The sequence below is a fragment of the Gracilinanus agilis genome, chromosome 1 (genome assembly GCF_016433145.1).
Source record: "Gracilinanus agilis isolate LMUSP501 chromosome 1, AgileGrace, whole genome shotgun sequence".
NCBI classification, from domain to species: Eukaryota; Metazoa; Chordata; class Mammalia; order Didelphimorphia; family Didelphidae; genus Gracilinanus; species Gracilinanus agilis.
The window spans coordinates 94,677,888-94,703,239 of NC_058130.1; the positions used below are offsets into that span (position 1 = coordinate 94,677,888).

The 25,352-nt window shown below is 42.6% G+C and overlaps 1 protein-coding gene across 1 annotated transcript in view; it reads right to left on the bottom strand.

Annotated features, from left to right (window-relative positions):
- OBSCN (obscurin, cytoskeletal calmodulin and titin-interacting RhoGEF) overlaps positions 1-25,352 on the bottom strand; it is a 301,647-nt gene that overhangs the window by 130,935 nt on the left and 145,360 nt on the right. The window contains exons 47-51 of the mRNA XM_044676976.1: positions 24,775-25,043; positions 23,230-23,496; positions 21,166-21,432; positions 17,195-17,467; positions 12,527-12,799 (exon numbers count right to left, since the gene is read on the bottom strand). Of these exons, the coding sequence (XP_044532911.1) occupies positions 12,527-12,799; positions 17,195-17,467; positions 21,166-21,432; positions 23,230-23,496; positions 24,775-25,043 (1,349 nt within the window). The remainder of the gene's footprint in view (positions 1-12,526; positions 12,800-17,194; positions 17,468-21,165; positions 21,433-23,229; positions 23,497-24,774; positions 25,044-25,352) is intronic.

Sequence of the window (25,352 nt, forward strand, 5' to 3'; positions counted from 1 at the left end):
GTCTTGCTTCCACCAAGAAACTTTCTCTGACCATGGCAGATTACAATGATCTCTCTGTTCAGAATTCTCAGGGTATTTGTAAGCAGTGTCACATGATGAAATATTTTATCATACTCTGTTCCAGATGAGTAGAATAAGCATTGCTAGATGGGAACAGAGACCCAAGAAGATAGCATCTAGCTGCTTCTAGGTATGTTTAAATTATTCACATTTTGAGGCACTTAATAAACTGACATACGAGTCATTGTTAGTGATCTTAGTAAATGAGGAGGGGCAGCTAGCTGGCTCTGGGGATAGAGAGCCAAGCCTAAAGATGGGAGTTCCTGGGTTCAAAGCCTCAGACACTTTCTATTTGTGTGACCCTGGGCAAGATACTTGACTCCAACTGCCTAGCCCTAACTGCTCTTCTGCTTAACCAATACTTGAAGGTACTGATTTTAGGCTGGAAGGTAAGAGTTAAAAAAATGAGGTGGTGTCACCAGGGTGAAGAATAAATATTCCCCCACAAAAGGGAACAGAATGGAATCTGATAACTATTGCCCAACAAACTTGATTTTCATTCTTAATTAAATTCCTAATTTCAATTCCTCATAAAATTCTTAATCTAAATTCCTAACATGAAAGGATGATATGCGGGCATTTAGAAAAGGAAGTAGTAATTGCTAAAACCTATGAGGCTTCATTGATTACGAGTCATGCACAACTAAATTCATTCACTTCTGTCAGGGTTATTAGACAAGCAGAACAGAGGAATACAAGCCCTAGCATACAAATATGCCAATAAAACATTAAGCACAGTCTCTCATACTGCATTTGTGGATAAGATGGAGAAATGTGGGCTAGATGAGAGTAGGCAGATTTAGACTTGGTTGAGTGTTTGGACTCAAAGAATAATAATTAATGATTTCACCTCAACCTAGAAGAAGGACTCTAGGGGAGTGGTCTAGGGATCTGTTTTTGTTCTTCTGGTGTTCAACATTTTTATCAGTGGCATTAATGAAGGCGGTCACAGAGAACATGCTTGTCAACTTTCTAGTAGAAAAATAAATTTATAGAAGACACAAAGCAGAGAAAGGTAGCTAATATAACAATTAACAATAATGAGCCCCCCAAATATTCTTGACAGGTCAGAATGGTAGGCCATATTTAATAAAATGAAACTGAATAGGGGAAAATACAAAAGTTCAGGCTTGGAATTTTTAAAAAATCAACTTTATATATATAGGAGAATGAAGACATGTTTAGAAAATAATTGCTGTGAAAAGGATCTAGAGATTTTTTAATCAAGTGTGACATGACAGGCCCAAAAGTTAATGCTATTTCAGATGACATTAAGAAAAGCAGAATAGTCAGAATGTGGGAGGTGACAGTTTTGCTCTACACTGTCTGGTCAAACAACATCTGGAATACACACATACCTTATTTATTGTGCTTTGCTTCACTGAACTTTGCAGATATTGTGTGTGTGTGTGTGTGTGTGTGTGTGTGTGTGTGTTTTTAAACAAACTGAAGGTTTCTGGCAAACCTGCATCAATCAAATCTATTGGTGTCATTTTTCCAATAGCATGGGCTCACATTGTGTCTTTGAGTCACATTTTGGTAATTCTTGCAATATTTCAAATTTTTTCATTATGATGTCTTTTATGGTAATCTGTGATCAGTGATCTTGAGGTGTTACTACTATAATTGCTGTGGGCTGCTCTGAATCACCCCCGTATAAGATAGTGAATTAATCAATAAACAGTATATGTGTTCTGACTGCTCCACCAATTGGCTGTTTGCCATCTCTTTCCCTCTCCTTGGGCCCCCTCATTCTAAGACATAAAAATACTGAAATGAGGCCAGCTAAAAACCCCAAGTGTTTAAATGAAAGGAAGAGACAATAGATGGAGCAAACTTCATTGCTGTCTTATTTTAAGAAATTGCTAGAGCCACCCCAGCCTTCAGCAACCATAACCCTGGATCAGTCAGTCATCAGATACACTGAGGCAAGACACTCCACCAGCATAGTTAAAGAAAAGCCTTTCTATGGGCTGGTGCAGCAAATTGGAAGTAAAGCAGATGAGGAAGGGTCAAGCCATGGATGAAACGGATTCAAAACAGGGCATGGGATAGAAGCTCTGCAGTGCCCTCTAGAGGAAATTACCAACATTACACATATGTTGAAACCGACCTGCCCTTCATACTTCTTATGTTCATATCATGGTATGGTCCATGTTGGACGTATTAGGGAGTTACTGCATCTTTGCTAATATCTTTCCTCTCTTTCTCACGAAGGGGTACAGGGGGCTCTGGCTTCTCCAGGGTAAAGCAGGTAGGTACACAAGCCCTGCCTAAAGACTACCATGTCAAAACTGGGGGGTTTATCACCAGAAAAATGGCCACCAAAGGATGGATTATTTGTGTGTGTGCTTGTAGGCTATTTTGTTTTTGCCACAGAAAATAATGAAGCTGGACTACTAGGGTGGGGTAGGGGTGGGTTATAATCTATGCTAGAGAAGAGAGTATCCATACCAGTGAAACTAGGATCTTTTCAAATGCTTAAATATGGTTTTTATACATTTAAAAATGTAAAAATTTCCACTGTTAGGTCACTGGATTTACAGTCAGAAAACACAGACATGAGCGTGGGTTCCTCCATTTACTAGGTATATGACCTTGGAAGAGGCACTTTGCCTTTTTCCTCATCTATAAAATGGGAGATAAAAGGTGCCCTGCCAACAATACAGGAATGTGGTAAGGAAAGCATTTTGTAAACTTCAGAGTAAAGGGGAGAGCATCACCAGCTCTTTCTAGTTAGGAGAGCAAGGATCCTTATCTTTAAAAAAATTTTTTAAAAAACCCTTACCTTCCTCCTTAGAATCAATACTGTGTATTGGCTCCAAGGCAGAAGAATGGTAAGGGTAGGCAATGGGGGTCAAGTGACTTGCCCAGGGTCACACAATTGGGAAGTGTCTGAGGTCAGATTTGAACCCAGGAGCTCTTGTCTCTAGGCCTGGCTCTCCATCCACTGAGCCACCCAGCTGTCCCCAAGAATCCTTGCGTTAAGGGTGACACCTCCTTCCTCTCAGTCTCCCTCCCTCCCTCACTGGATGAGGTACACATATAGATTTAGAAAGGAGCTTTATCAGTCATCTAGTCCAGCTCTCATTTTACAGATGAAGAAACTGGGGCTTGAGGAATTTAAGGGAGATGGCCAAAGTCAAGTTTATATTTAAGTGGTAGAGTTGGGATTTGAACCTGGGTCTTCAAATTTCAAACCCAGGGCTTTTTGACACTAAATTAAAACAAGGAGCTTTTCCTCTTCTGCTTCAGGGCCCCTGGGAAAAGGGGGAGATAGCGAGGAGGAAAGCAACCAGGCAGCAAAATAATGGACTTAGTGTCAGGAAGACCTGAAGTTAAATCCTGCCTCGAATGATTACAAACTCAGATACAGACTAGGTAGCTTGATCCTGAGCAAGTCACATAGCTTTTCTCAGCCCAAGTTTCCTCATCTGTCAAATGGGGACAGTCACAGCATCTCCCTCTCAGAGCCATTACAACGATTGAATGAAACATCCAATGCAAATCAAATGCTTTGTGAGCTTTAGAGCACTCTATAAATATAAAGAATTATTATTCTTCTGCTATGTTTCTAAGGTAAAGCTCCATCTAGGTCTTCCCAACACAGAGGACACAACCCCACAGAGGTTTATGCAGATGTGTAGGGGCAAAGGCGTACCCTGACGCAGAAGCACCAGCAGAGGGCCACGTGGGGGAATGCTGGCAGGAGGCCGAAGCCCAAATACCTTTGATTAATAATTTAGCTGAGGACACGAGGGACCCTGCCCGGAACGTGATGGTCCCTGAGTCCTGGGGCCCCAGGTCCCTGAGGGTCAAGGTGTGGACTGTCCCGCCGTGCATTGAGATGGAACTGAAGGGCCCGTCCTGGAGCAGGGTCCCATCCAGCCACCAGCGGGCCCCGCCGATCCCCCCGGCAGACAGCTCACAGCAGAAGGTGGCTGCCTCACCCACAAAGACGTCGACATTCTGTAAACCGCGCACTAGTCGAAATTCATCCTCTGTGTGACAAAGTGAGAACAAAGGGGAGCGTGGGCTGGGGCCTGGCACGTCACCTTTCATACTGTAGGCTCTCAAGACATTCTGGCTGAATGAATGAATGAATGAATGAATGAATGAATGAACAAATAGGTAATAGGACGCTAGACCTCCGAGACTTGACATGGACTGTACTGAAGGGTTTCTTCAATATTTACATAAAGACTACCCCGGTGGTTCAATATTTTTTGTCAACGTTAACATGGAGAATAGAAGTCAGTAAAATATACATTTTTTTCAGTGGCCTGCTAATTCCTTAAGGACAATGATTATTTTCTTTTTGTTTTTGTGTCTGCAGGGGCTTACCAATGTCATGCCAGGAGGAGGCCCTTAATAAATGCCTTTTTTTTTTTTTAATTCTTACCTTCTCCTTAATATCAGTTCTAAGACAGAAGAGTGGTAAGGGGTAGGCAATCAGATTAAAGGGACTTGCTCAAGGCCACACAACTAGAAAGTGTCTGATGCCAAATTTGAACTCCAGGTTCTTTTGACTCCAGGCCTGGCACTATCTATCCATTGCACTGCCTAGCGGCTCCAAGAAATGCCTACTGAATTAATGAAATAATTCATGGATGTAGGCATTCATTCATTCATTCAACAAATACCTAATAGATTACCTCAAATGGGGGATATCCCTAAAGCACTCACATTTGTCTCTGATACACACTGTAGAAAGAGTCATTTGGGCACCCATTTTGCTGTCTATATTTATTTTCCTTGGGTCAGTTTAAGCTGCCCTTGCCTACCATCACACACACCTCATTGCAAGGGGATGGGGAGAGGAAGTTGGGGGGTGGGGAATGGTACCCTGGAATTAGAAGGCCACGGCAAACAAACCATAAAGTAGACGTGTGGAATTTGAGGGCTCTCCAAGCCAAAGAACCTTATGAGCCATCTAGTTACCCTCCCTCCTCCATCCCCACCAGCAACCAGTACAAAAATGCCTTCTACATCAGCAGAGCACCATGGAAAGAACACTAGACTTAAATTTAGGGGGCTGGGGTTCAATCTAGCCTTAAATATTTACTGTGAAATTGTAGGCAGGTAACCTCACCTCTGATCTTTCAGGTACTTAGCACAGTGCCTGGCACAGAGTAGGTGCTCTAATGCCATTTTATGTATAAAAGGCTGATGAGAACACTTGCAGGACTTTTTTTTTAAGGTGAAGAAAGTGTTTACAGCATGATAGAAATGAGAGTTATTCCCAAGTTGAGGGCTCACTCCCTGACAAGGCAGCTGTTTCCATTATGGCACATTAAGCTTTAATGATTGGAAATGCTTCCTCATTGTGGGTCCAAATCTATCTTTTTGTAAGTTCCAACCACTGGCTGAAATTCTGCTATCTGGAGTGATTCCCAAGAAGTCTATTCTCGTCTTCTATTTGAAAACAGTTTGCACGCCCCCACTGACCCTTCTTTTTTTCTGGCAGATTGGAAAGACTCAGGAGTTATAGTTTTATACCCTAGCTTTGCCACTTTCTGTGGAACGGTGGACAGGTTACTTTCTTTCTCTGGGCCCCAGTTTTCTCACCCCTAAAATGGAGATAATTCTGGTACCAACTTTTTTGCTAGAATCAAATGAGATAATGCCCATAAAAGGCATTGCAGGGTTTGAAAACTCAAAGAGTTTCATCAATTTTGGCATAAAAACTACCCATGTGGTCAAATATTTATAATCTGTGCTACCGGGGGGAAAAAAAGAATAAAAGAAGACCATCAAAGATCCTAGAAACGTTAACTTAGATTATTATCATTATTCTCCCATCAAGATACCTGGAGATGGAACATTTCAATTCTATTTCCTTTTGTTTAATAAATGTACATTGGGTAATTGCTAAGAGCATTAATGCTGTTGAGTTGAGCTTGCCTGCTTATTGAGCTGCTTGAGACTGCAGATTATATTTTCATCACCCAGAAGAGTTTAGTGACAGGTGAAAGTGGTGATTTGAACATGTGTGCCCTTTCTTCAACATTGTAAAAGATATTATGACCAATCTCTAGAGCAGAAATTTTTTACCTTTTTTTGTGTTATGTACCCTGCTAGAAATCTGGTAAAACCTATGGATCCATTCTTAGAAAGTGTTTTTAAATGCATAAAATAAAATACACAGGGTTATGAAGGAAACTAGATTGCTAAATTATAATTATTTTTTAAAAATTTTAACGTTTTTGGACCACCTGAAAGTCATCCCATTTTTCAACTCCCATTTAGGTGTTATCTTCCTGAATTAGAATATAAGCTCCTTGAGGATAGTCACAGTCTGTCTTTCTGCTTGTATATCTCCCAGGCATTAATAGTGTCTAACATGTTGGAAACACTAAATAAATCTTTGTTGCTTTGACTTAATTATTCCTAGATCCTTTAGGGTAACTATATATATATTAGGTTCAGAACAGCTTTTCCTTTACCCCACAGGAAATGTAAAACATTGTTAAAGGACTCACCACAGACCATAAACAATTCAGGAAACACTTAAAGGGCCCCTTTGGGGTCTGTGGAACTCAAAGGAAGAATCCTATTCTAGATGGATAACTTATGGTATAGTAGGTGTCAGAAAAATCTGTTTTGAGTCCTGGCTCTGACATTTACTAATAAAATGGCCCTAGGAAAAGCATTTCTCCTCCTTAAGCCTCAGTTTTCTCATCTATAAAATGAGGATAAAAATAACATATACCACTTACCTTATCATATTGTTGGGAAGAGAGTGGTCTCTTAGCCATCATCTACAATGTACTCCTTCAAGGTAATCTCTAGTTGCTGAAATCCTTCTCTTGCTTAAAGGCCCAGCTCAGGTTCTCCCTCCCTTATGAAGCCTTCTCTGATTCCTTCCCCCACCTCCCAGCTTACACTGACCTCTCCCTCCTTGGAGTTTGTGGAATACTTTGTATGGCTCTTACCTTTGGTTCCATCACACCATTCTTTGTATCATGAGCTTTTTTTTTTTAACATCACATTCCCACCCCACTCACACCCATCTGCTGGTAGACTATAAATCCTTGAAGCTGAGTTTATGTCAATTTTTTTTTTAGATTCCAATGGGCTTACATACAGTAGGTACTTAGAAAACAGATATTATATTGAATTGAATGCCTTTCAAAGCCTTACAAAGGACTTGTCCAAGGTGCCATTGGTAGTAAATGTTAGAAGCAGAATTTGAACCCAGATGTTTGGCCTTCTGCCTATACCTTCCAAAGTCCCAAACAACAGCTTATCTCCTTGTAAAGGCATCCAATGGATCAAGCAAATCTCTTGATCAAAATCTTTTATTGTTTTGATTTTTCAGGGATCCCTCCTTTCTTCCTACGTGTTCACAAACTATCCCTTTAATGATGTGCCCTAGGATTTTGTCAAGAATAGAATCCAAGTGTCATGAGATTACTATCTTCTACTTGTAAAAAAAATTGGGACATTTTTTCTTTTCCAGTCCCAGGACATCTCCATGCCAGATGTTTTTTTAAAAAAGGTCTTGACAAATAACCTTGTTTATAGTTTATGGGAAGTCTCTAAACGATTACATTCACAGCTTCCCTCTCAGTCATTTACTAACTACATAGGCACCCTCTACCCTAAACCTAGATCTAATAGTCTAAGAAATTCTTTCTGCTAAGGTTCATGATGCATCTTTGGAGGTTGACAACTTGGAGGCAACCACATTCTCCCACAAAATGTTTCTTAGTGCCTCAAGTAGAGGAAAAATCTCAAGGAGTCCATTGGTCTAAACCTAAGCATAGCAGTTGTTATATCCTTAAATAATCTCAACAGAGGGGCAGCTAGGTGGCTCAAAGGATAGAGAACCAAGCCTAGAGGAAGGAGGCCCTGGTGGGTTCAAATCTGGTCTCAGACACATTCTAGCTGTGTGACCCTGGGCATGTCATTTAAACCCAACTGCCCAGCCCTTTCTGCTCTTCTGCCTTAGAACTGATACTTAGGGTTGATTTTAAGCCAGAAAGTAAAGGTTTAAAAAAAATAATCCCAACTTGCTGCTGGGGCCACTGTAGGACAGTGACCTTTGGATATCACCATTTGTCTAAGAATGTCAAACTTGTGACACAGCCCTTCTTTCCTCCCCAACCTGTCCCTCTCACCATCCCAGGCTAACCTTGTATGGAGACAGTGGCTGTGCTCTGCTTGTCTCCAGCAATGCAGGTATAGGCACCAACATCCTCTGGTTCCAAAGTGTGGATGACAAGTTCTGCCTGTGTGCCCACCTGGCGGATCTCATACTTGGCACTGGCCTTCAGGACCTGCCCTCCTTTTCTCCATTCCACAGGGGTGCCGGGGGCAGAAATTTTACAATGCAGGACGGCTGTGCTTTTCTCTGTTGAAGTAACATCCTGGAGCTCTTCTTGGAAGTGTACAGGTGTTGCTGCTGGAAGGAATGTCTAATTCAGTTCATTTCAAAAATATTTATTCAAAATATCTCCCTGGGAAAGAATGCTAACCACATTGAGAGAAGGAACTATGGGAGTAGAAATGCAAAAGAAGAACATATGACATCACTTATCAATGTATATATGGCAATGTGATTTGGGGTTTAGGCTTTAAAAGATTGCTCTATAGCAAAAATGAATAATACGGAAATAGGTATCAAGTGATAACATTTGTACAACCTAGTGGAATTGTTTGTCGGCTCTGGGAGGGAGAAGGGAAGAGAATGAATCATGGAAACATGGAAAAATATTTAAAAATTAAAATAAAAAATCTCCCTTGGAATTGGTTTAGATCAGTGCACCACAGCTTTTTGTTACTCTAAAAAGCCTATGATCACGAATTGGTAGAGAATATTTTCAGAAATTATCTTGTTCAATCCCTTCATTTAAATGTAACCTGTAACATACTGTCTCCTAGTCTAGTTTACACAGACCAGGTTCCATCTTGGCAATAAATCCAAAGACTAATATCTCTTTGGCTCCTTCCCCAGAGTTTGCTCTGAGAAAATCTCTGAATATACTAGTCTAGGTATCTACATATGTAAATGTAAAAATTCCCAGATGCTATACAAGTATTCCAGATATCATTGTATATATTGAGCTTTTACTTCACTTCACAGAAAATGCAGAATCATTTCAAAGGATTTACAAAAATCCATAAATAATTCAGGAAACACATAAAGGATTCATAACAATCCATAGCCAATTCTTACCATTCCCCTTCCTGTCTGCTGAATTCCACTTTCCATTTGTAAAAAAATTGGGACATTTTGCCTTTTCCAGTCCAAGGAAACATCTCCTGTTCTCTGCCATCATTGAAAGACTACCGACAATGGCTCAACAATTATCTTTGCCCCCTTCATGACTGTTAGCTTCTTCTTTCTCCCTAAAGTGCTTTTCCTTCTTAGGGGTTCCTGTCTATTTGCCCTGGTTACCTGGAGAGTAAAGATCCATGTCTCTAGCCTTTCCACTTCCTACTCTAGGACAGAGATGACACCTGAACACTTTGGGTACACAAAAGTGTTGTTTGGTATTAGCAGAAACACAAGTAACACAAACTTTGCAGGCTACTTCTAAATCCTCCTTACCCTCCACACCCCCTTGAAGGAAGATCTCAGACCACTGTCCCCTTAATGGTAACTCCTTTGGTTTCTTGTGGTAAATATGTTACTGCCATAGTTTTTCCTTGGGCTGAGATCAGTCTCTAGGGATTAATGAATTTTATATATGCAATATAAATAAGTATATAAAATAAATATATAATTACATATATGTTATATGTCTTGTATATAATTAAATATATTTTATATGTTATATATGACTATAATATACAAAATAAATAATATCAATATATTATACATAATTTTCTATCATATATAATTATTATGTATATTATATATAGGGAGTGTGTATATACATTTAGCAAATGTCCTGCCTTTTCAACAGAGACAGGGTGACACTATAATAATAATGATGATGATAATTCTGAGAGTCTCTCAGAGTGCCTACTGTGTGTCAAGTATGGTGCCAAGCACTTAATAATTATCTGATTTGATCTTCACAACAATCCTAGGAAGTAGGTATTATTATTCCCATTCTGAAGCTGAAGCAAACGGAGGTTGAGTGACTTGCCCAAGGTCACAAAGCTAGTGTCTGAGGATATATTTGAACTTAAACCTTCCTGATTCTAGCATTTTTATTTCTGAGTAAACATGTACTTCAATTGACAGAGCTGTTGAAGTGATAGAACGCTATCCACTGCACCAATTGGCTGGCTGCCTTCTATTTTTATCTTTATTTTATCTGCTGACTTTAGTTAGAAATGAGCACATTCCTGACACACCCAAATGGAAACTGAAGCAAATGGAGCAGAAACCCATTTATCTTCAATCCCCTAAAATCAGAAATCCAGAGATCTAATTAAGTCTAATTACCTACTATGTTTTTTCTTGGGCCCCTCCCCCAGAGATTCGTCTCGCTCCTTGCACCTCTCTAGCCACTTGGGTCTACTAGAGTACTTTATCTGTGCCTCAACTAGAGCCCCATTAAGCTCTGCACTGACCATATTTGTGTGTACATATATATCCCCCAGTAGGATCTAAGGTTCTTGATACCAGGGGCTGTTTCTTTTTTTTAAACTTTCTTTTCCCTAGCATCACACACACAGTAGGTATTTTGCTGAACTGAATTCCTTGCCAAGATAGATCGTTCTGCCTAGACTCATGATGACTCAACTTTTTTATAAAAAGACTTTGATATGGGATTTTGTCTACAGCTTATTGAAAATCTAAACAAAATTAAATCTACAGATTCTCCCTCATCCATACACTTGTTTCATCTCCATCCTCTACCTAAAAAAAAAACAAACACAAAACATTTCTCCCCTAAAATTAATGATGTATCCTTTAGGGTTAACAACTTGGAGGACAACCACATTCTCCCACTAAATATGACTTTGTGGCTAATAAACAGGCAAAACCCCAGATTAGACCGAAGTATGACATTTGTCATATATTTAAGGGGTCTCAGAACTATGTTATTTTCTTAGGTCATGTTTCTGGGGATTCAGATCCCTGAGATGAACATTAAATAGGCTCATTTGGCCAGTAGGACACAAAACCCATCCCAGGATTCTGCCCTCGTCACCCCTCCACTCCCACTCCTCGCCATTTAACCTTGAATGGAGACAATGGCTGTGCTCTGTTTGTCTCCGGCGATGCAGGTGTAAGCTCCAACGTCTTCTGCCTCTAAGGCGTGGATGAGGAGCTCTGCGCGGGGGCCCGCCTGGCGGATCTCGTACTTGGCACTGGCCTTCAGAACCTGCCCTCCCTTCCTCCATTCCACAGGGGTGCCAGGTGTGGAGATTTCACAGTGCAGGATGGCTGTGCCTTGCTCTGTTGAAGTCACGTCTTGGAGTTCTTCTTGGAAGTGTACAGAAGGAGCTGCTGGCGGCAGATTTCCAGTTCAGATCAGTTCAATTTGCATTTATCCAAGACATGAGTAACTTTGATGTGGCTGAGACCAGAAAGTCCTGACTCTTGCCCTTCATGATATATCTGAGCACTTCAATTCACCGGCACAGATCAGAAATTCTCTTGGCTCTCAAATCACTGGCTAGCTTTCCCCCATCCATCTATCCTATCATTTATCTCACACCATGGCACCACCTAGCCCAGGACAGAAAAGACCTGGCTTTGAATTCTGCATCGAACCCTTGGTGGCCATGGACAAGCCAGCTAAAATTCTTAAGCTTTGGTTTCCTCCTCTAAAAGAATAGTGCCAGTAGTACCTAGCTCCCAGGGTTGTTGTAAGAACAAACAAGATTTTATATATATGTATATATAAAGTTATATATATATATATATATATAAACATGCCATTCTTTTATTACTGTTATGGTATGATGGGAAAAACACTGAACTTGAAGTCCCAAGACCTGAGTCCCAGCCCTAATTCTGGCTTTATTTTTGTATAATCCTACTCAAGTGACTAAGCCATCTTGAACCTCAATTTCTGAATCTTTAAAAGTGAGGATAAAAAAATATTTGTGTTATCCCTTCACAAAGTAATTGCTATTTAAATGTGTTGTTACTATAACATTTATAGGAAGATCTTTATCGGCAGAATTATTATTATTGTTATTGATGGTAATCATAATTTCATTCTCTTAGGACCATAGGGGTCATTAAGAAGGCAGAAGGAAGGCAGGTCATTAGAGGCCAGATGGAGATCTCAGACAGAGCCCAGAAAGAGATTGCTTACTCGAATCCTCTTATTTTCCACATGAGGACATTGGGGTCTAATGAGAGAGAGCCAAGGGTTCAGGTTGACCCGAGCAGCAGGTAACAGAGGTAGGATTTGAATGTAGGTCTTCTGTTCTAGGGCTCTTTTCATTATGCTATTCTAAGAGAAGGAGCTAGTGCCTAATGGGCCAGGGTGTTTGAGGGGCACAACTGAGACCTCCTATGGACACGGGGGAGAGGGGGCAGATGGCTGACCTGTGATGCAGAGCTGGGCCTCTGAGCTGATGGTCCCCACGTGAAAGCTGACCACGCCAGCGTCCTCTACAGTCACCTTCCGGAGGGTGAGTGTGTGGACAGTGCCACGCTCCACAGTGATCTCGTTCATCTCATTGGACTGGAGGGGCACGCCGCCCAGGCGCCACTGGACCTCCTGCCCCGGGGCCCTTGACAGCCGGCAAACAAACTTGGCATCCTCACCCTCACACAGCTTCATGTCCTGAAGGGGCTCCACAATGTTGACCTCGGGTGCTGTGGGGTCACGGGGAGCAAGACATCGATTCATTAAGTCTGGAAGGGAAGCCCCCGTCCCTTCTCCCACCAAGCACGGCACTCCCTCCCAAGGGCAGGGATGAGGTCTGCCCCACGAGCCTGGAACTCTCTATGGGTAATGGCCATGTTTCCTCTTTCCTCTGCATGGAGGACCGCAGATACACCTGCAGCCTATCTAATCCAGCTCCTCTCATCCCTTTGACCTGCCCAGGATCACACAGCTACACAGAGGACAGGAGACTCAGACCCAATCCTCCTGCCTCCTGGTCCAGGGTTCCATGGCTCCCAGTCATGTCCCAGGAGCCTACTGAATGTCTGATTGAGCTAAAACACCATATTAGGTATTTTTTTTTATTGATTTTGCATTGCTTATGGGATTTTGAAGATCCTAGAGGAAAAAAGAATTGTATTTCATATTCATTAATTTATTCTAACCCAAGAAAAAATGACCAACCTGGTTGGGAAATTAGACCCACTGGATTTAGAGTCAAGACTCTGGCACTTAATAGCTGTGTGGCCTTGGACAAGTCACTTAACCTTTTTGGCCCTCTCTATTGTCACCTGTAAAAAGAGATCTCTCAGCTTTCTTATAATCCTGACATTCTAGGATCCTGCAAATTTCTGAGCTTGCTTCCAGTTCTAAATCCTAGGACCTTGTAGATTTTTTTTGACCACTGGAATTTGGAGCAAGGGAAGAAAAGGCAGAAGGAGCCTTCTTTCTTTGGCCTCTGAAAATAGTTCAGCATGGTCTATTAAAGCCAGACGTGGATTCCCTTGGTGGGAGAAGAAGCAGAGGAATGGAGAAGGGGAAGTGGAGACGGCACAGAGAAGGTGAGGAGGACAAGGGGAATGAACGGGCTGTGGGGTGGCAGAGATCACTTTCTGCTCACCTGTGATGCTCAGCGTGGTGGTTGTCTGCTGGTCCTTGGAGTCACAGGTATAGCTGCCAGCATCTGAGGCTTGCACGTCTCGGATGACCAGTTCCACCACAGCCCCATTCTGCCTCATCTCATACTTGGCGCTGGGCTGAAGCCGGACAGACCCCCGCATCCAGAAGACTGGGGCATCAGGCCTGGTGAGCTCTGCCTGGAGAACGGCCACAGCTCCCTCTGGGGCTACTTGGGGCTGCAGCTCCTGCTTGAAGAGGGCTGGGGCAGCTGGGAAGACAGTGGACAGACCGAGTCACTCTCAGGGTCAGGACGAAGGACAAGGCACATGGACTGCAGATGGAGTTGGAGCAAGGAGGGGGCAGGATCCTATTGACCTCCATAGTGCTCCTGGGGGCAAGCGCTGGTCAGGCTCTAGGCCAATTCCAGAAGACTGACTGCCTCCCACATCCTTACAAATGATTCTGGGGTTCAGAGCCATACAATCATAATATCTTAGTGCTGAAGGGTACCTTGGAGATCATCTCGTCCGATTTCATTGTACAGATGATGAAATGGAAATTCATAATAATTGAATGGCTTACCTAAAGTCACAAAGCTAATAATAAACAGATTTTAATTAATTACTATGTCCTTCTGGGTAAATCACACAACTTACTGGTGACTCAGCTTTATCAGCTGTCAAATGGAAATAATGTTCCTTTTTCCAACCTACTATGAGGTTCAATGGTAAAGCTCTTAGCTTTAGCAGACACTCGATAAATGATTGTTTAAAAAGAAAGATACAAAAGTTCTTTGGAAAATGCTAAATTTTTTGCAAATATTTGCACTGTTTTAATTCTTCTACTTGGAAATCATGCTAGATCTACCCAGTCAATTAGTCAATTAATAAACATTTGTAAAGTGCCTATTACTTGCCAGGCACTGAGCTAAGTGCTAGAGATACAAAAAGAAGCAAAAGATAGTTTCTGCCCTCAAGGAGCTCACACTAAAGAGGAAGACAAAATGAAAAGGGATATATAGAAAACTAGGAATGAGTAGGCCTTCCCTCAGCCCACCTTAAGCCTCAAAGGACCCATGTCTCAGCTGCCTTCTCCTACCTTGAATGGTCAAAGTTGCTGTTGTCTTTTCCTTGGCACTCTCGCACGTGTATTCGCCCTCGTCCTCGGCGGCAAGGTGGTGGATGCTCAGGGTCTGGATGGTGCCCTGTTGCTGGAGCTCATACTTGGCGCTGGGGGTAATCTTCTCCCCACCCTTCCTCCACTCCACCTGGGCCCCTTCGGAAGCCAGCACACAGCGCAGTGTGACAGTGGATGCTTCCTTGGCCTCCACGTTCTGCAGCTTCTCTGAGAAGGCAGGAGTTGGGACTGGAAGAAAGGAGGAGGCTTAGAGGCACTGATTCATTGAGTTTTGGTTCCTTGAGCATGGTCTAGAGAGGGGTAGTGACTTAGCCAGATCACAGAGCCGTACCATGACTTAAACCCGAGTCTTCTGACATTAAACCCAGGACTTTCCCCCATCTTGGGATTCAGGTGCTCTCTCCTCTGCTCACCCTTCCCCTGGGCATATTGTTATCACTAAACTCCTCTCAGGAAAAATAATTCTACCTCTTCTAACCAACCCAGTGGATATTTTCACTCAATGGACATTTATTAAGCATCTATAATATGCAAAGACATAAGCTAAGGGATATATAAAGGCTGGCTTGACAGATCCATTTTCAAGGAGCTGACAATTTAATGGAGAGTAGCAGAAGACCAAACCACAGTAACCATGTGGTTAGCACAGTCCCTGGAATACAGGAGGTGATTATTAAATGTTTATTGACCAACTAGAATGAGAGGAGGGGTCCAGGCAAAGTTAGAAATCTGAGGAGAGACCATTTTCAACCAACAGTTTTGTAATATTTTTGTTGATGTTGTTGAGTCATATCCAACTCTGTGACCCCATCTGAGGTTTTTCTGATTAAGACAAGGAGTGGTTTTGCCATTTCCTTCTCTAGCTTATTTTACAATTGAGGTAAATAGGGTTAAGTGGCTTGCCCAGAGTCATATAGCCAGTATGAGGCTAGATTTGAATTCAGAAAGAACAATGCCTTGTCTGGGGTCAGGAGGATTCTATCCTGTTATACAGTGCTTTAGGGATTGCAAAGTACTTTACAAATATCTCATTTGATCTTCACAATCTTGGGAGATATGCATATTATTATCTCTTTTTTATAGATAAGGCAAATGAGACTTAAAAGAAAAGTGATTTTTCCAGGATCACACAGTCAATATCTGAGGCAGGATTTGAACTCGGACCTTCCTGATTCAAGGTCCAGTGCTCTAGACACAGACCCACCTAGCTGCCTGGGAAAAAGAGGAAAGTTCTTCACTAAATGCTTTGGATCCAGGTTAGAATTAGAATCTCTGTATATACCTCACCTTTGCATAGTGCTGAAGGGTTTTAAAAATACTTTCCTCATAATAACCCTGAGACAGGTAGGACAGGCATTATTTCCCCCATTTTAGAGATGAAGACATTGGAGTTCAGGGAAGTTGTGACTTCTCCAGAGTCTTGTGGTTTTTTATGTCTCCCCTCGTCAACTAGACTATCAACTTGTTGAGTGCTGCACTTGTCTGGAGGGGTGCGCTGGTAAATATCAATTGGAGGGACATGGGTGAGGAATGTATGCACAACCCACATATAAATTTTATCTGCATTCTGGTATTTTCTCCATCACTTTTAAGTCTAAATAATCAATAAAATAGTAAATCAAGCCTTGATTTATAGTATTTACCTAATTCTGAGGTGCAAATGTTCCTCCTGAAAACTTAATGATCAGCTCCAGCCTCTAGCATTGCACTGTTCTCATGGGTCGTCTACCTTAACTAGAGGTCTGTCTTGCCACATCTCCACACATTGAAATCCTCTTCCTTAAAGACCAACTTAGATGCTAATTTTTTGGTGGTCTTCTCTGATTCCTTACCCCACCCAGTCTCTGAGATAAAAGGGATCTCTCCTTCCTCAGTTTCCCAGGATGCCATGTCTAAATTTTTCCTTTGTCCCTTCATTTTAATTTGTGTCATACCCACTTGAGAAGTGTCTTATCACCACTCTTATTAGAATATAAACTCCAAGGCAGGGTTTGTGTCTTACAACATCCTTGTTATCACCAACACCAGAGTAGAAAAGGATCTTATGAACAGCGGACACTTAATAAGTGCTTGTTGAACTATACTGAGTCTAAACCTTGTTTCTCCTCCAGCAAAAAGCACAATATCCTGTACCAAAGAAATGCTTAACAATGTTGTTTAAATGAATTGGGTCCTTGGCATGGCTAGCACATAGCAGAGGGCTAGTAGGTCCTCAGTGAATATTTGTTAATTGATTGAGAATGTTTTAATATCCCAACTGACCCATTGACCATTGACCCAAGTTTCTCTTCCCCCAACTCTTGGTTTCTCCCACCCACAATCTCCCAGGCAGGGTCCAACCCAGCTACCTTTGACAATGAGCTCTGCTGTTGTTGTGTGGCGGCCCACAGAGAAGGAAATGGTGCCCGTGTCCTCTGGTGTCACATTCCTCAGTCTCAGTGTGTGTGTCCGGCCTCCCACCACTGAGATCTCATTCATCTCATTGTTCTGCAAGGCCAAGCCTTGGAGCTTCCATTCCACATTCCCTGCCTTCTCCCTGGAGACCTCACAGCGGAATTCCACGTCCTCATCAGCAAATACCTCCATGTTTGTCAATTCTTTGACAATGGTCACTTCAGGTTCTGAGGTGAAGGGAAAAGGGAAAGAGGGATGGGAAAGTCAATGAGAATCTACCTCTGCCTACATGAGGGTTTCTTCTGTCTTTGATACAGATTAGATTAGCCCCTTCACCCATGAGTGGGAAGGGGGATACACAGACTGAGATAGCTCAAGTCATTAATGAATATCCATGACTATAGCTCCTAACTCCAAGAAAAATTTTCACTAACTCCTGTGTTTAGTTTTGCTTTTTTTTCTTCTCAGTACTATCCCAGATCATCTACCATTTCTCTGGCTACTTTCTCCTTCCTTCCTTGGACTCCTACGGAGTCCTTGGAGAGCCCATTCTGCTCTCTGCTGTCTTTTACTCTGAATCTCTTGACCTTTCAAAGATTGTGGCTTGCCAAATCTCAAGAAGTATTCCTACTATCCACTTTCTTTGCTCCTATTTCCATCCTAATGAATGAAGCCGAGGGAAATCACATCATCGGATGAGAGGCTGGTATGCATCGTGAATGTCTCCAAGGGAATATGATGGAGGTGTGTCCTTGGTAATAACTCATTGCTCCTGGCCATAGTTGGGTGTAGAGATGGCACTGAATTTGAAATCTGCCTTCTACAACAGAGCTGATCACCACTTTCCTCTCCTGACAATTTATTTAGAGACAATGATTCCAACCAGAGAAAATGACTGAGTATTTTTAGGCGGTTTTAAGTTCTTGGTCAAAAAAAAAAATAACATAGGGCACAAGTGGTGTTTTCATTTCTGCTATCCTCCAAGTTTTAATTAAAGAGGTGGTTAAAGAAGTGGTGCCTCCCAATGAGATATAGATTTCTGAACCATGGCTTTAAATGTAAGAATGGTCAGGGAATGGAGAAGGGCTAGTATATAGAAATATGCATGGATCTTTAAGAATCTGATCAGGAAAGATCATTTAAAATGAAAGGAGGATGTGAACTGGAACGACCTCCAGGAATTGACACAGAGTGAAAGGAGCAGAACCAGGAGAACATTATACACAGAGACAGATACACTGTGGCACAATTGAACATAATGGACTTCTCTACTAGCAGCAATGCAATGATCCAGGACAATTCTGAGGGACTTAAGAGAAAGAACGCTATCCACATCAAGAACTGTGAGAATAGAAACACAGAAGAAAAACAACTGTTTGATCCCATGGGTCGATGGGGATATGATTGGGGATGTAGACTCTAAACGATCACCCTAATGCAAATATCAATAATATGGAAATAAGTCTTGATCAACGACACATGTAAAACCCAGTGTGTTGGCTACGGGAGGGGGTGGGAGGAGGGGAGGGGAAGAACATGAATCATGCAACCATGAGAAAATATTCCTAATTAATTAATTAATTAAAAGTTTACCCAGATAAATAAATAAATGAAATGAAAGGAGGAGGGAAAGAAAAAACTGCACACATGGAATGCTTGAACAGATACCATAGATAGGAACAGGCAGAACAGAAGGAAGACTACATAGGAGAAATGAGCAGATTGTTCACAGGAGCTAGTATCCAAGAAGTCTGAGATGGTCTCAGTTGTCTAAATAAAGATATACAATATATATGGGTGAGAAATGAGGTAACCAAGAGCTGTTATCATAAAGAAGTAAATTTGATTTTAGAGATGCCCTTAATGCTTGATGGGATGAAAATTAACATGAGAATATAGATATGAAAAGATTTAGAGGGAAGGGCTGTTCCTACAATGTCAAAAGTGTAGGAAATTATCAGGTGAGGAAACTAGACAAGAAGAAATCCAGGCAAACCCTGATTTGAAACCTTAATTTGGGGAGAATGGACTTGAAAGTATCTAGAGAAAACATTGTTAAAGTACCACGGTTTAAACCTGTACAGAGCAAGAAGTCAGTTCAAGAGGGATGGGAAGTCCTCAAAAATGAAATACTGAAGACACAAATGTGGAGTGACACGGTCAGGTCTGTGTTTTTAGTAATATCGCTATGGAAGTTGGATAGAGGAAGAGTTAGAAAGGAGAGGGATTTGAGGCAATGAGATTAGTAAGGAGGCAGCTGCAATAGTCCAGGAGGAAGGTGATAAAGTCTTGAAGTAGAGTGATGACTGTGTGAGTGGAGAGAAAGAGATTAATACCAGAGATGTTATGGAATTTGATTTGAAAAAGTTTGGCAACTGATTGGATCTAAAGGTGAAGGAGAGTGAAGAGAACCAAGGATCACTCCAAGGTCCTGAGCCTGGATGATTAGAGCAACGAAAGGGGTTTGAGAAAAACAAGAAGTTGGGAAGAGGAATGGATTCGGGGTAAAGGTGAGGAGGTAATGACTTCTGATTTAGACATGTTGAATTTGAGATGCCTATTGTGGTTGGTGATGTGAGATGGAGGTGTAGGAGACTAGGGACGGATTTATCAATATGGGAGTGCTTGGCCTATAGACGACAAATGATAACACTGGAGCTGATAGGATCATCAAGGAATTATAGAGAGAAGAGAAGAATTTAGGTTGGAACCTTGGGGTACATGATGATACAGGAAAGAGGTGAAAAAGGAGCAGCCAGACAGGCAGAAAGAGGAGGGAAGGAGTGGGGGAGAGACAGAGAGAGAGACACACAAAGACACAGAGAGAAAGAGACAGACAAACAGAGAGAGGTGACCCAAAAAAGAGAAAGCATGCAATGTGATCACTGGTCATGTCAGAAAGGAGGAAAAGTCATGAGTTTAGGCAAAAAAGAGGTTACTATTAACTTTGGAGAGATAAATTTCTGCTGAATGATGAGGTGCAAAGCCTAACTAGGAAGAGTTGAGAAGAGAGACAGGAGAGAAAGTAAAGGCAGTGAGAACAGATGGCTTTTCCAGGAGTTGGGCTATGAGAGAGAAGAAAGGTATGACTCCAATTTGAGGGAAAGTGGGGTCAAGTGAGAATTTTTTTAGGATGGATGAGACTTGGGCATGTTTGAAGGCTGCAGGGAAGGAATCTTCCTGATTCCTGATAGGACAAGACGAAAGATTTTATGGCATGGAACAGAAGAGAAAGGAAGCTCACTCCAACACAGCAGTTAGAATATGGGAGTTTTCTTTTTGTTTCCATAAAGGCAGACCTAGCCAAGATGGCACAGCACACAGCAAGGAGCAATGAGGGTTTCTAGCTGTGTGAACCCTGGCAAGTCACTTCATCTCCCATTGCCTAGCCTTTGCTGCTCTTCTATCTTACAACTAAAATTAAGATGGAAGGTAATGGTTTGAAAAGAAAAAAACAATGAGGGACACTCCATCATGGAACTTTTATTTGCTATTGTTCAGTTGTATCTAACTCTTCATGGTCCCGTGGACCATATTAGTCCTATGGGATTTCCTTGGCAAAGATACTGGAGTGGTTTGCCATTTCCTTCTCCAATGGATTAAGGCAAACAGGGTTAAATGACTTGCTCAGGGTCACACATCTAGGAAGTATCTGAGGCTGGATTTGGTCCTGGGTCTTCCTGACTCTTAGCTCAGTACTCTATCCACTAAGCTCTCTGGCCCCTTCCATATCTAACACTCTATGCCCTCTGGTTCTTTCCAGCTCTAACATTCTATGTCCTCAGATCCTTTCTGGCTCTGACATTCTATGCCCTCAGGTCCCTTCTACTCTCTGCCTTTTCATGTTCCAAGGTCCTTTCCAAATCTGACCTTTTATGATTAATGGCTCCTTAAGGCTGCCCTTCTAGAAAAAAGTGGGGTTTACCTTTCACCTTGACTGTAGCCAGGGTCTTCTGATCCCCAGCCACACAGGCGTACTCGCCAGTGTCCTTGGCCTCCAGGCCATGTATCAGAAGCTCACAGACACTTCCTTCCTTCCTCATCTCATACTTGGAGCCAGGCCGGAGCAGTTCGCCCTCCTTCCTCCACTCCACAGTGGACTGGGCCATGCTCAGTTCACAGTGCAGTCGGGCCGTAGTGCCTTCCTCTAGTTCTTCACTATGCAGACGGGTCTTGAATTTGGGCTTGGGGGCTGTGAAGTGAGGCACAGGGTTGAGGGGCCTGAGAAGTATTATGACACAGGGCAATGTAATGAGGGGCAAGCTGGATGGCTTAGTGGATAAAGATCTAGCCCTGGAGAAGGGAAGTCCTAGGTTCAAATTTGATCTCAGATACTTTCTAGTTCTTCAGACTTGGGGTAAATCACCTAACCCAGTTGCCTAGTTTTCACCACTCTTTTGCCTTGGAACCTATACTCAGTATTGATTCTAAGAGAGAAGATAAGGGTTTTAGAAGTAAAAAAAAGAGTTCATCTAAAGCTCATCTCCTCCACAGAGCCTTGTGGATTAATTCCAATCCTGTGGGATCATTCCTTGCATTTATCTCCATGGAGCTTGGATTGTATACTAAGAGTCCAAGGTTTCATAAGTTTGACAATGCGGGTGTTTTCCACCAGAGACACCAAGCACAATCCTTCTATACATTAATAGATGGTCCCTCATGAGTTGTTGCATACAGACTAAGTTCTTTCCCTGGTAGCCAACCTTCTGGAGGGTTGATGACTTCCTCCATTCATAATTAGCCTGGTCTTCCAACAATAGAAGCAATTCATCTCTGGGCCTGGACCAAATTCCTATCCTGCTTTTTTTTCTAGAACTTGAAGGCCCAGCCTTCCAGAGCCTAAGGTCCACTCTGTGCTATACCAATGCACCAGATGGCTGTGCAGGGATACTTGGCTCTGCTTTATGAATTCGTGTTGTTATTTTATAACTGATATCATATTGTTTCTCATCTATTCGCTTTGTACTCCAGTTAAGACAGTAAGCTTCTTTTTTTTCTCACTCAAACCCATATTCCTCTTGTCTTAGAGTTGATATACTAAACATTGGTTCCAAGGCTAAAGACCAGTGAGGGCTAGGAAATTGGAGTTAAAGTGACTTTCCCAGGGTCCCATAGCTAAGAAGTGTCTGAGGTCAGATTTGAGCCTAGGACCTCCCATCTCTAGGCTTGGCTCTCTATCCAATGAACCATCTAGCTTCCCCAGACTATAAGTTTCTTAAGAACAAGGTTCTTGCCTTCTAATTCTCTCGTAAGTATTGAACAGCCGGGGGGTCCTCTATCTCCCCACTATGCTAGGCACCATTCAGGCCTGAGAATACTGCATATTCACTGCTTCTGTACTGTATAATACTCAAGAAATAGTCATTCAAATAGTTCTGAAATTAGCATATAAACGAATGGGAAGGCAGGATTTTATTTAATCAAATTTGATTTTTCTTGTCCTTAGACCAAGGGCCTAGTATTGAGCAAGCTACATTAAGTTTCTGTTCCTTCCCCTGTAAAATATGGGAGTTGGATTAGAGGGATGCTCATTAGGAACCTTTCCAAACTTGGTGTTCCGTTATTACGAGAATTTTGTTTTTTGTTCAAAACTTTGGGGAGTACTTTAATTTTGAAAACAGAAGTATGCCTGTAGTATGACTTGTCTTGTAGTACTGAGGATAAAGTGACTGAAGTTGTTCAAAGTTCTTCCAGGAAGGCCCTCTAGGTAAAGTGACTCAGGCTGATTTAGATGGATTGGGGTGGGAGGAGGCAGACTAGTAGACCCATTCCTATAGGTCTAAAGAGGATGCAGGGGCATGAATTGGAGGTAAAGATGAGGATGGGGCCATGAAAAACCCTGTCCTTAACTCCAGCTCCAAAGGTTTGGAGTAGAGATAATATGTCTCAGGGGTAAGAAGAAGTCAGACATAAGACAGATAAGGATAAAAGGGAACTGTGTATGGCAGGGAGGAGGAAGGAGAAGCTGCCAGACAGATAGCATGCTCACCATTCACTGTAAGAGAGGCAGTAGTCTGCTGGTCCCCTGTATCACATGTGTAGTCTCCCGTGTCTTCCTGCTCAGCATCATGGATGAGGAGCTCAGCTACAGTCCCCTCGAGCACCATCTCATATTTGGCACAGGGGAACAGCTGGACTGCTCCCTTCTTCCACTCCACGTTTGCGCTCTCCTTGCTAAGCTCACAGTGTAGCCGGACGGTGGAGCCCACTTCCACATCCTGGGCCCTCAGCTTCTTACGGAACACCACAGGCAGGGCTACAAAAATGGAGGCGATGATGCCAAGGCTGGGAATGGTTCTTTCAGGGGCTCAGAAAGAAGGCTCAATCTCATGATCCCAGTTGGTACCCACAGTGCCAAAGATCCCTCTGGCCATCCTTCCTGGAGTTCTGGAAACCCATCCTCACTGTACCTGCCACAGAACCCTCATTTTCCCAGTCTCAACTCACCTTTCACCTTCCAAATCATCTACTAGAATGCAAATGCTTCGCATCCATTAGAATGGAAGCTCCTTGAAGACTGGGGCTATTTCTTGTATTTCTTTGTATACCCCATTCTTAGTAGAATGCTGATACACAGTAAGCACTCAATCAATGCTTATCAATTGACTGATAGATCTATTACCAGTCAAGCTGCTCCTAAATAATTCTTTCTTGACCAGGGGGTTTTCTTGGGTTGATTGAATATCAGAGTATATTGACATTCTCATCACTGAGCACAGTGGACACTACATGAATATTTGCTGAACTGATTTGACTAGAAGGGAATAGACTGATGAGTTGTCTTTGGAATTCCTCTAACTGTTCTCTCTAAAGTATGCATATATATATATATATATATATATGTATACACACACACACACACACACACACACACACACACACTTATTGACTTGTCTTAGTAGGAGACTCCTTCTCCATGGAAATCCTTTCCCCTCTCTGGTCACAGGCTCTTTAAGAGTGGACCCCTTCCTACCATTACAGGCTTCTTACAGACCTCTTCCTTCCCATGTTTCCCCACCTTCCTGATCCTCTGCCATTCAGTGACACTGACCTTCTATACTAGGCTCCATCTCCTGGATCTGGACATTTCCTCTGCCTATCCCCTGTCCCTTGGACTCTCTCCCTTTTCATCTCTGCAGCCTGGCTTCCCTGCTTTCCTTCTGCTTTCAGCTAAAGTTCCACCCTCTGCAGGAGGCTTTCCCTAGACCCTCTTAAAGCTAATGTCTTCTCTCTGAGAAATGCTCTCCGTTTGTACAGAGCTTGCTGATCCCGAGTTGTTTGCCTGTTTTCTCCCCACTAGACTGGGAAACGGGGACTGTGTACTGCTTTCCTTTGCATCCTCAACACTCAGTACAGTGTCTTGTACATAGTAGGTACCTAATAATTTAACTTGAGCAGGAGGCTGCCACCTCTCCCCAGTCCAATGGCTACAAACATCAGGGCTCACCTCTCCTCCTTCCATGTCACCCTCTTCTTCTGCCCTAGTGCCCAGACACTGATTGCTTCCTGGCCGTACAGTCTCTGCCACACTCACCTTTGACAGTCAGGGTGGCACTGGTGGTCTGGTCCCCACAGTCACAGCTGTAGTCGCCTGTGTCCTCCAGCTGCAGGTGGTGGATCAGCAGCTCGGCGATACAACCCCTTTGACGGACCTGGACCCTCTCACTAGCCTGAACCTCCAGGCCACCTTTGCTCCAGATCACTGGGACATCAGGCTTAGAAAGTTCACACCGCAGGGTGGCTGTCTCGCCCTCCTCAGCCTGCTGGCTCTTCAAGGGCTTCCGGAACACCACTGTCTGGGCTACAGGTAGGAGGAGCAAGTTAAAATAGTCAGTGTATCACACATCCTCAGAATAGGGATTTTATTCCTCTGAGATTTTCAGAGAGAATGAAGGGCTTAATCCAACCCCTATTTGCCGAGTGACCTTGGGCCAGTCACTTCTCTCTGGGCTTGAGTTTTCTTATCTGTAAAATTGAGGAAAAAGGAGTAGAATTCATTGAAAAGGACCTTATGGGTCATCTAGTCCAACTCTCTCATTTTAAAGATGAGGAATTAAGAAGTAAATAGCAGAGCTAAGATATAGACTGCCATCTTCTAAGTCCACATCCAGA